General features: G+C 52.9%; 1 protein-coding gene across 5 annotated transcripts in view; it reads left to right on the forward strand.

The window, feature by feature from the left end:
- Positions 1 to 9,319, forward strand: part of Vrk3 (vaccinia related kinase 3) — a 32,717-nt gene extending 23,398 nt beyond the window's left edge. For 3 of the 5 annotated variants that reach the window (XM_023706654.1, XM_023706657.1, XM_023706656.1), the window contains exons 11-14: positions 3 to 135; positions 1,813 to 1,933; positions 6,231 to 6,289; positions 7,144 to 8,497. In XM_023706654.1, the coding sequence (XP_023562422.1) occupies positions 3 to 135; positions 1,813 to 1,933; positions 6,231 to 6,289; positions 7,144 to 7,292 (462 nt within the window). In that variant the 3' untranslated portion in view covers positions 7,293 to 8,497. Of the gene's footprint in view, positions 1 to 2; positions 136 to 1,812; positions 1,934 to 6,230; positions 6,290 to 7,143; positions 8,498 to 9,297 lie in introns of those variants that run through there. The other 2 variants (XM_023706655.1, XM_004646416.2) reach the window with 2 other exon arrangements.
- The last annotated feature ends 1,567 nt before the right edge of the window (positions 9,320 to 10,886 follow it).

Raw genomic sequence — 10,886 nt, forward strand, 5'->3', positions numbered from 1 at the left:
AGATGACCCTGGTAGGCTATGGCTTCTCCTTCCGCTATTGCCCAAGTGGTAGACATGTGGCCTACACAGAAGGCAGCAGGAGCCCACACGAGGGGGACCTCGAGTTCATTAGCATGGACCTACACAAAGGATGTGGTAAGAAGAGAGGAGGGGCTTGGGCTCAGGAGACACTTCTCATTCATGGGCAACTCTTGAGAGTTTACGAGTACAGGCAGCAGATGGGCAGGCATAGGAGAGGCTTAAAGGTGTGAAGGTAAAGGATCGGGACTGTGGCCAGCATCTTGGATACATAAAGGAAATAAGGGTTAAAGTGCCTACAAGCAGGTGCAGGGGCCAGGGATTCCATCCCCAGGGCCTGCCATGCTGACCCCGCCCCCAGGGCGTGCTGAGACAGCAATTGAGACTGGGCGTGGTGGTGCGCACCTGTAATCCTAGCTCTTGGGAGGCTGTAAACAGGCAGATCACTATGAGTCCAATCTAGTAGTGAGACCCTGAACACCTTGTAGACCCTTCCTTAAAAAAAAATAAAAAATAAAAAAAAGGAAATAAACTCTGAGAACACAGTTCAGCACTTACAGCTTAGTGCAGCGCTAAGAACACAAGGACACTGGAGTACTGGCAGTGGTGGTATTCAGCACCAAGGACAGCAGCCTGCTGGCCAGGGAATCCTTGCTTTCTGGAGCTTGGGATTCCAGACCTGGTGTAGACTTTGAAGATGAGAATTACCTTAGTGTAATCCAGCTGAAGAGGTGGTTGTCTTTCCATATCTGGAGCATGGGAATGGTGTCTGGATTGGACTTACTGCCTAAATCCTGGGAAAGGATGAACTGATCCTGGGGAAGAGTACAGAGTGGAGAATTCAGAGCAGATTTCGTGACCCCCTCATTCTCAGCTCCCTTAAAATCATGACTGTCCTTGTAGCAGTCTTTATCCTCCTACCAGACTGAGCTCCCCTAGGGTAGGGATGACGCCTGTGCCTCAAGCATCAGATGGCGGGAGGTGGGCACAGTCAGTACACATTTGTCAACTGCTTCCCCAAAGTCATCTAAATTATGTGATTTGGGAGGCAGAAGAAAAATAAAAACCTCACATTCTTCTGTCTGACTCTGGATGCAGTACTTGTCTTCCTAGGCTCCTTTGTATTCTGTTTCCTTTATGGCTTTTTAAAAAAATGTGTCTAGTACAGGTTCTCACTATGCAGCTCAGATTCGTAGTGATCCTCTTGTTTGCAGCCTTCCCAGCTCTGGGATTACAGGCACGTGCACCATCATGCTGGGTCTTGGTGGTCGGCTCAACGTGCCTGGGGGCAGGACATGTGGCATGTAGTGCCAGGAATCAACCCCAGTCCCTGCCTGAGCAGGGCTTAGTCTGCTTAGCTAGCTTGCTGGCCCTCCTTTATATCTTTAACTCTGTACTATTATAAGCTCTTACTAAACCATTCAGGGCTGAGACCCAACCCAGTTCCTATGTGGGTTTTCAACAGGTGAGATGAGGCCTGCACGGGGGTTCTGAGGACTCACTGAGGGGGAGTGTGTGAATGAAGATGAGTAGGTGGGGAGTGGGCTAATGAGAGAGAATAAAGGTGATTGAGTGAGCCAGCCATGCAGAGAATGAGTGAGGTTAGAGACTAAGGAGTGAATGGACAAATGAATAAGATAGCCCACATGGCTGGAAAGTGAGTGCAGATGTGCAGTTGGGAAAAAGAAGAGCAGGAAGAAGGGAAGGAGCAAGAGAAAAGGAGTAGGCATGCACACCTCAGAGATTGGAGCATCCAGACTGAGCTGCTTGCTGCCTCTTCATGTTCCTCTCCAGGGCCTTCCCGCCGCAGTGACCTCCAGTCCCTTGGCTACTGTGTGCTGAAGTGGCTTTATGGGTCCCTGCCATGGACAAATTGCCTTCCCAACACCGAGGAGATCATGAAGCAGAAGCAGAAGTGAGTCTAGGGAGCCGCAGAACCCAGCAGTGCCTGGCATCCCTAGGGTGGGGAGGAACTGAGATCCTAACAATAAACAGGAAGGAAGAGAGCTGGCATCCCGCAGAGCCAGTGTTCCCTGCAGCCTCAGGCATGTGTGCTTCCCTCATTCCAGCAAGCTCTGGAGCTGTGCTACCTGGGCCTGGGATCCAGTCCCATGATTATGGGCTGTTGTATATTTAGCTTGACTTTTCTGATCCTCAGTCACCTTATCTTGGGATTGTGTCCAATTAGCACCCATGTCACAAAGTTGTGAAACAATTCAGGGGAGTCAGAAATAGACATAGCTCTTATCACAGGATTTATGTGCTTCTTGTGCAGGACACCATGATTTATTCGTGGACAGGCAGCCTGAACAGGTTAGGCTCAGACCTTGCCTAAGCATCCAACATCACCAACCACCCAGGCTGTGCCACCAGTGTCTGTGCCTTTGCCTTATAAGACTTAGAAGTCTCACTAGTTGTACTTTCAGTGTTCAGCACCGCGGACAGCGCATTGGGCAAGATTCAGCGCCATGGACAGATACAGGCCTTGCGTTACTTTGCTGTTCAGTACGGAGGACAGCGAAGAGGAATAGCGTGCTGGGGTGTGGAATTCAACACCAAGGACAAAAGGGGGGGAAGTCAACACCTGGACACAGTAGGCAGTGCTAAACTGTGGTGTTGGCCCAGTAACAAGGAAAATAGCATTTGTCCACAGGGAAACTGTAAAAGTCCCCAGCGGTTAGTCTGGATCTAGAGCAGACTTAGAGGATGATGTCCCCCCAAAATCATCTAGGCAGTTTCCAAGCAGGTGATTGACTGTGTGCATCTACGAGCATGAGGTCCAAATGGAGTCCCAGACATTGGGGCTGTCTCAGCAGTCGTCAGCTGGAACCCTAGGAAGGTACGCATAGTAGGAAGAGTGTGAACTCGCCAGTGAATGGTATCAGGACTGTCACGCTTCCCAGTTCTCCGTGCAGGGTCCCTTGTTCCCACTGAACTTGACCCCCATTTTATTTTACCTCCTCTCTTATCTCCCAGTTCCTTTCTGTCAACCATGGAAAGCCACCCAAACACACTTCATATATATTTTACTGATATGTGTGTTTAGCTGTGTTTGTACTTTTGAGCTGTGTAGTAGTACTGCTGTGTCTTCTGCACAAATGATGCTCTGCTAGGAATCTTTCTGGCTCTATTCACTCAGTGCTGTTTCTCAGCTTCGCTGCCTCATTGTGTACTACTGACTTTACTGTTTCTGACTCTTTTTTCTAAATCAGTTTTGTGTAAGTGTGCCTGTGTCCTTGAATAGTGTGATAGTCCTGTGTGGTTTACCTTGCACAAAGGATACTATGGTAACCCCCACCCCAGCAAAGTCCAAGTGGATGCCAAAAATGGTGGATAATATTTTGTTTCTTCCTGTATGTACATAGGTGCTTATGATAAAGTTTATAGAGCCAGGGAGATAGCTCAGTAGAATAAGCGCTTGCCTGGCAAGTAAGCACAGGGTCCTGAGTTCAATCCCTGGTACCATAAAAAAAAAAGAAAAAGAAAAAAGGGCAACTCTCCTAACAATTTGGCCAGGGAGATGGCTCAGTAGAATAAGTGCTTACCTGGCAAGTATAAGGGCCTGAGTTCAATCCCTCGTTCTGAAAAAAAAAAAAAAAAAGATTAGGATCAGTAATAGCTAGTAATAAGATAAAACAATGTAACAATATTCTGCAACAAACATGAGTAAAGTTGCTCTCCTCTTATTCTATACTTATCCCTTTTCTTACTGTTTACAAAAAACAAAGCTATACGTAAGGGAAACTACAGTATATTCTAAATTTCATTGTGTCTCTCAATTTCTTTGATTCCATCTTTTTTTTTAAGTTTTAGCTACAGTGCTAGTTTAATATTTCTGAATACTTCCCCCAGATCTCTTTGCTTAGATCTATCTGTCCCTGAAAACTATGTGCTGTTGTTGGGTGTGTGCTTGGTTGGCATGAAAAGCAGCATCCCTGAATTCCTCTCTCCGCATGAGCCGTGCCCCATCCCCACTGCTGCAGCAGCTCTCCTGCCTGTCGGTGCTCACAGGAAACGTGTGTTTGTCATGCTGGCCTGCTTATGGCTATGACCTGCTCAGGGCCGCTGTTTGTCCTGTCCTTGTCTGCTGGCACCGCGTCCACGCTCCCCTGTGCTGTCGTCAGGACCACACTGAGGTGACTGCTGTCCTACTCAGGCACAGAGCCTCAGTCTGCCGCCCGGGCCACACAGCTACTGAGAAGAAACTTGGGCTCAAGTCCAGCCATTTGGCTTCAGAGGCAGCCCCTGTGGCCTCGGTGCCACTCCCCAGGTGGACAGCCTGCCTTCACTCAGCAAAGACCAAGCTCTTTCCTGTGTAGGCCCTGTTGTAGGCCCTGGGACACAAGAATAAGTCCTCACCCTCAGGGGCCTCACAACCGGTGGGAGACAGGCAGTGTGGTCGTGGGAGTGTGGTGAAGTCCAGGGTGGCTCTAACAGCAGTGGTGGTGGGAATGTGCTCCTGAAGGGCAGTGAGGCTTTACCCAGTGATAGGGGGACATGCCATTGTGGCACTGGGATGTTGCAGAAAGGGAGAGGCAGGCGGAGAGGGGCCTTCAGCTCCCAGGTACACAGGTGGCCATGTTCAGAAGCTATGCCTAGAACGAGCTAGAATATGAGGCCACTGCTCTGAGTTCTTGAAACTTATTTTTACAGTTTCTAGTTATGACAGGTGGTGCTGGTTTTCTGCTCACAGCAGGGAGACAAAGGCCCTTTTGCAGTGAGGCCAGGTGGAAGCCACGAATCTCAGAGTTAGCACAGGGCCAGTGAACAGGTGTGAAGGTTGAAGCAGCCTGTGCGGCCAAGTTGTGAAGCACTTGTGCAGCACGAGTGTTGAGTGGCTAGGGACCAGCCTTTCCCACAGGGGCACCCCAGGACACTACAGCTCAGGTGAGGCAGATGTCTCTTGAGTGTGGTGGGGGCCTGGACCCCGTGCAGCATGTATGCATCCTTCTTGGGGTCCAAGCTGCACTGCCACTGTCACCCAGCAACAGAGCACACATGCAGTGCTCTTTGTGGACACAGGCCCAGTAGGCCTGCTGGCCCCATCCAGCAGTGCTTAGGCTGGGAGCACACAGGGGACAGTGGGAGCAGAGGGAGGCACAGGCCCTGCCACAGGCTACAGGAAGGTGCTGCCTTCTAATTGTGTTACCCATTTGTCCCATCAAAATGAAAAAGTAGCTATGGATGAATGGAAAACTGAGGCATCTTCCTGGCTGCTGAAAGGGCTGGCAGGGGCTGCCTGGTCCCTGTCTGTAGAGTACCAGACTTCCCAGGCAGGTAGGAGGTGTGATTTCTAGGCAGACGGGGCGGCATGCATTGGAACTCATTGGTTCATTCTTTTGTTCAGTTGATGCAGTAACCGAAGGGACCACAGGGAGACTGTGTCGCAGCATGCACATTTCCTGGTCCGTGAGGTTTGCTCCTCCAGGACATTTGACTGGGGCATTGGATTTGTCCACTCATTCCACTAATATTTGCATGTTTTTTAGACATGATAGAATGAATGAGTAAACATGACGGGGGGTTCGGTTCCCACAGGCATCCTGATACGCGTGCCCCTTGCAGAGAGCTGATGGGTGTTAGTGAATCCACAGCATGTATTAAGTAGGGTGTCTCCTAGTCGAAACACACATAGAGCTAGGTAATGGGGCTGGGGGTGCAGCTCAGTGGTGGAGCACAGGCTTAGCATGTGTTGAGGCCCTGGTGGCCAGAGATGGTGGGAACCCCGTGATGTTTCCTCAGGGACCAACCTTTCCAGATCGGCTGATTCAGCACACCTTCCATTGATTGGTTGGTTGATTGATTGTGCTGGGGATCAAACCCACCATGGCCTCGCACATGGTAGCTAACTTCTTTGTCACTGAGCTATGTCCCCCACATTCACAGCAAATCTGTAGAACGTAACTGGCCTCAGGAAGAAGAACTGACTGCGTAGCTCTAGAAGAGCCCGCATTAGAAGGTTCTGGTGGTACATAGTGGCATATGCCTGTAACCTAGCACTCTTAGAGGCTGAGCAAGAGGGCCACTAGTTTGAACCCAGCCTGGACAACTTAGCAACCTAACGAACACTTATTTCAAGAGAAAAAATAAAGACTGGGGACATAGGTCCATGCAAGGGCCCTGTGTGCACACCTTGCGCCCCAAATCCTCAGTACCCCAAAGAGAACCATGTAGCTTTCCTTTCCCTACATGACATACTTCTATCCCTTTAGGTATGTTGACACCCCAGAGCTACTCATGAGACTGTACGGTCACTGCAGCAGGGTCTCAGGTATGTCTTCAAGGGGGCGGGGACAGGTAAGCCCTGAATGGGTCCTGGCAGATTACACGTGTGATGTGTGCCCGGTGTAAGAAAGAAAAACTTCAAAAAAAATCATAAGCATAGTAGCAAAGCCCAAACAGCACACTTATTAGAGGTAAGGTCTGTCTGTGTGGTGCCACAGTCCACTCTAAGGTGTTCGTTCCTCACTGGGAAATAGATTGCGGTTGTCCTTTGGGCGTCCTAAACTCTGCAGTCCTTTGTACTTTATTATTGCATTAGGGTTTAAACACCCATGTAATAGTTGCTTGTAAAAATCATTCATACACAACTGAAATATGCAGCATAAAGAGTGACAGTTCCATCTTCAGAGCCCTCCTGGGAGGCAGTGTCTGTAGCCCTTTGCAGCACCCTTCCTGGAGACAGAAGCAGGAGAGGGACAGTGTGGCACCTCTGGCTCCCTACGAGCTCATTTTCAAAGTACAGGTATTTGAAATGGGTTCAGGTCACAACTCAGCTGCGCAATCCTCCATACCCACTGGCCCTCAAAGCTGCTGACGCCCGATGTTAGTTAGCTGACCTCTGAAATTGTAAGGGGCCAAGCAGGAGGTGGCTCGGGCCAGCATCCGGGAACTTGACCCTCGCCGCGGTACTACTCTGCTGGGGCCTCTGCCTGGTGTTTTTCACATGGATGAATTGTGAGCGTCTCTGGCAGAGCAGCAGAGGAAGCAGCACCGGGCAGATGAGCAGTCGGTGACACCCGGGCCTCGAGATGTCCCTGCCCAGGCCTCTCTGGCCACAGCCCCCAGGCCCTGGACTGGGGGATTCCTCTCACCGTCCCCCGTGCTGGGTTGTCCTTTCCATAGAGGCCCTGCAGCAGTACCTGAAGGTGGTGATGGCCCTCAGGTACGAGGAGAAGCCACCGTACGCCATGCTGAGGAACGGCCTGGAAGCCCTGCTGCAGGATCTGCAGGTGTCAGCCTATGGCCCCCTCAACCTCCAGGTGGTGCCCTAGGCCGAGCCCAGGTGAGGCACGTTTGCAAGTCTTCACCCCTGACCCTGACCCACTACTGGACCTGCTACTGACCTCTCAGGCTGGGCTGGGCTGAGCCACAGACAAGGCCACCAGTGCTGGCTAGCTCTCCGGGACTGCACTGTCTGGTTTGGGCAAGTAGCCTGGAACACACAGCTAAGCGTGGCCGTGTGGAGAGCTGGAGCCCGGGTCTTTGTCACAGGCCTGTGGGAAGAGCTCAAGGCAGGACTGTCTCCAAGGCCTTGCAAGCAGCATCAGGGGATCTGCTTCTCTCTCTGTGCACTTCTGTCCCCTCTGGTACTTGGCCATTTCTGTCCTCTGTCCCCGCCTCACATGGACACCGCTGCCTCTGTGCCCCGCGCCCTGGCCCACAGGTCAGCTGCGCAGCTGCATCTGCTCTTTGTAGCCGAGGAATCTGCAGCCGTAGACTCGAGCAAGCACAGATCAGAAGTACTTTTAAATATTGCCTCAGTGTTGGATGTGGACAGACTTGTTCTTGGTATTCCCTCAGCAGTGCGGAGCAGCAGCTGTCTCAGTGTTGTCCTTGCATTGGGTTCCACGTGTGAGTGAGGGGCTGCAGGGAGAGGGGAGCAGTTCTCTCCTTTGTACAAAGACTGAGCAGCCTTGAATGTCAGTGCCCTTGGGATCCTGGAAGCCACCCGGGAGGCTGTGGAGGGGCCCCTGTCCCCTCTGAGGCAACAGAGGAGGCTGCACAGCGAGAGCGGGGCATCGCTCAGCGCCAGCCTGTGCAGAGTTGCCCTCTGTTCGTGGACTGCCCTGCAGCAGGGCTGTGCCCACCCACACTGCCATCAGCACCACCAGACTGAGTGGGAGTTTGGGGTTTAGGTTCCCAAAGCTGTGGCAGTGCAGCCTGGATCCAGAGCAGGTGCTCGTGTCCCCAAGCCTCTCCTCTCACTGCGCTGTCATCTCTGTCACTGTACTTGGGCCGAATCACAGCTCCTTGTGTAACGTGGGCCCCCAGGGGGTGCCTGGCATCACACTGCTCACAAGGGTTTCTCTGTGAGATGACGCAGGCGCACACAGCTCTTGCAGAGCGCGCTGCAGAAAAGCAGCGCCCGAAGGAAGGCCTCTGCGCTGGCCACAGCTGGCCTCAAGCAGCAGCAGCGTGGAGCCGCGAGTGGTGACCACACCTGCAACTCCTGTCTCAGGAGGTTGAGGCAGGAGGATCGCCTTGAGTTCAGGCCAGCCTGGGTTACCCAGTGAGCTCAGGACCAGCCTTAATTACATAGTGAGACCCTGCCTTAAAAAAAAAAAAAAAAAAGCTGAAGTGATGACTGTTTCTGTCACACTGTGTCTCTGGTCTCTTTTTCTGGCCCAGCTCAAGGCAGAGGCCCCTTGGGTGTTCACAGGGGTGCCACCTCTGTGAGGACAGACCTCACTGCCCAGGGGGGGTCAGTGGGAGGCTGCCGAGGCCAGCCAAGATGCTGGAGATTCACCAAGCATGGCGAATTGAGACCTTGAAGTGCCCTCCCTTCTGCGACCGCTGATGCCTGCCTGTGCCCGGTGGCCACTCACTCCACTACAAGCCTGTCCCTCAGTTGGAGCTGAACAAAGCGCAGTGGCACTTTGCTGTGGCCGCTCACTGGCCTGTCCTCCCCTGTGCGCCATCCATGCGTGCCCCCTGCCTTCTCCCCTCTTGCTGGCCCCGGCTGCGGGCCTTGGTCTCTGGTGCTCCCGCAGTCTGGAGCGCTGTCCCCTTGTACACAGCTGTCTTCGCCTTCTCATCTGGCGGCGTCTCCTAGTGAGGCGCTCCGGCACCCTGTCACTGCTCCCTGCGCACCCTGTAGCCTAACTGAAGGGACCTGTGTTGGGCATGCAGGGTCTCCCCCTGCTTCTGTAGATCCGAAGCGCTTCCCAGATCCTGCCCTCTGCTCACGGCTGTGTCCCCAGCACCCGGTAGCAGCCGGCATGACAGGGCGGGGACGGAAGTGAGTAAGCACTCATAGCCACCCCTGTTGTTTTCCAGAACTCTCAACCTACAGTTTGAAATAGAAACAAGAAGCAGTGTGAGTCAAGGCCTGCTGTTTAATCACAGATGAGATTCTAGAGAAGTCCCAGGAGTGTGCGTCCCCACCCCTGCTGCAGTGCTGACTGGTTCAAGGACGCCCCAGATAATGTGAAGCTCCCCTCCTCGCCGCAGCTCGCCTGGGCACGTGATGAAGACGACTGGCTCGTGGCGAGCGGGGCCCCTCACGAAGACCCTCCTGGTCCCACTGTGCTTTAGTAACAAATCCGTTTTTGACCATTCAGTCTTTCGTTCATTCATTTCAACTTCTCGGCATGGCAGGCCGTGCTTGGAGTCCAGGCCCCTTGGCAGGCTGGGCTGGGAGAACCGCTTGAACCTCAGAGTTGGGGGCCAGCCTGGGCGGCATAGTGAGAGCCCCATCTCAGCAAGGTCAACTTTCCGGTCCGCTCACACTTGAGCGCGGGGATTCATATCCATTTCATCTTTGTCTGTCCGTCCACCCTCCAGCCCACCTGTCCGTCCATGCGTCTCTCCATCTCTCCTATCCATCCATCCATCCCTCTAATCTTTTTCAATCCAGTCCCCCTTTCATTCATCTGCAGACTCCCCTATACACCCAGCTCTCCAATCTTCCACTTAACCATCTGTCCATCTGTCACCCTTCTGATTTTTATCCATCTACTCCCTTGTTCCCTTACCCTTTCATTCTTTCACACATCCATCCTTTTATTTAAAAACAAAACATGTTTTGCACTGGTGTTCTTTCCATCACTGTAATCGGTGCCTGAGGAGGCTATAAGAGAAGAGGTTGGCTCGGCCTGTGCTGCTGTGGTTCACGGCGTGGCACCAGCCCCGGCTCTCCCCTCGTGAGGGTTGCCTTGCGGGTGGTGTCACGGTGTGGTAGCTCACAGCACAGGAAGGATCACGTCATACAAGAGAAGCTAGAGGTGATTCACGGCAACTCACTCTCAAGGGAAGTAACTCGGGTTCCCCAAGAGCTGCCTCATCCCGACCCATGCACAGTGACCTAAGTGCCCCACCTCTTGACGCCACCACCCTGAGCCGAGCGCCCAACACCTGAGGCCAGGGCACACACCGCATCTGAGCCGCAGCGTGCTCCACCATGAGAGACACCAGGTGGAAGGCGCCCAGTGAGCCAGGCATGCATGCCGGGTCCTGGAGCTGACAGCAGATAAAGGAGGCCGTATACGGGTGCAGGGGTGGAGGGCACAGGGCTCAAGTGGCGCCGGGAGGTGGAGCCCTAGTCTCCCTGGGAGTGGGCTGGGCTGAGCTGGGGCTAAGAGGGCCGGAAGGGAGCACTGTGGGGCTTCAGGTGAGACCCCTGAGCGGCAGGTGCTGGGTGATTCCCTGGGGAGGGTGTGACCCAGAAGAGGGAGGGGAAACCGCACTGCTGGGAAGCGTGTCTTGACTTGGACTCTCCATGGTTCTCGGGTGTATGGGCGATCGGGCTTTCTACCTGTTGGGTAGAGAACCCAGTACTGTGGCACCAGTTTTTTGCAACAATAAAGAAGAAAATTGCGTTGAAAATCAACCATCAGATTTTTTTTTTTTAAAGCTGAAAGCTAATC

This window comes from Octodon degus, unplaced genomic scaffold (genome assembly GCF_000260255.1).
Source record: "Octodon degus isolate 3935 unplaced genomic scaffold, OctDeg1.0 scaffold00268, whole genome shotgun sequence".
In the NCBI taxonomy this organism is placed as follows: Eukaryota; Metazoa; Chordata; class Mammalia; order Rodentia; family Octodontidae; genus Octodon; species Octodon degus.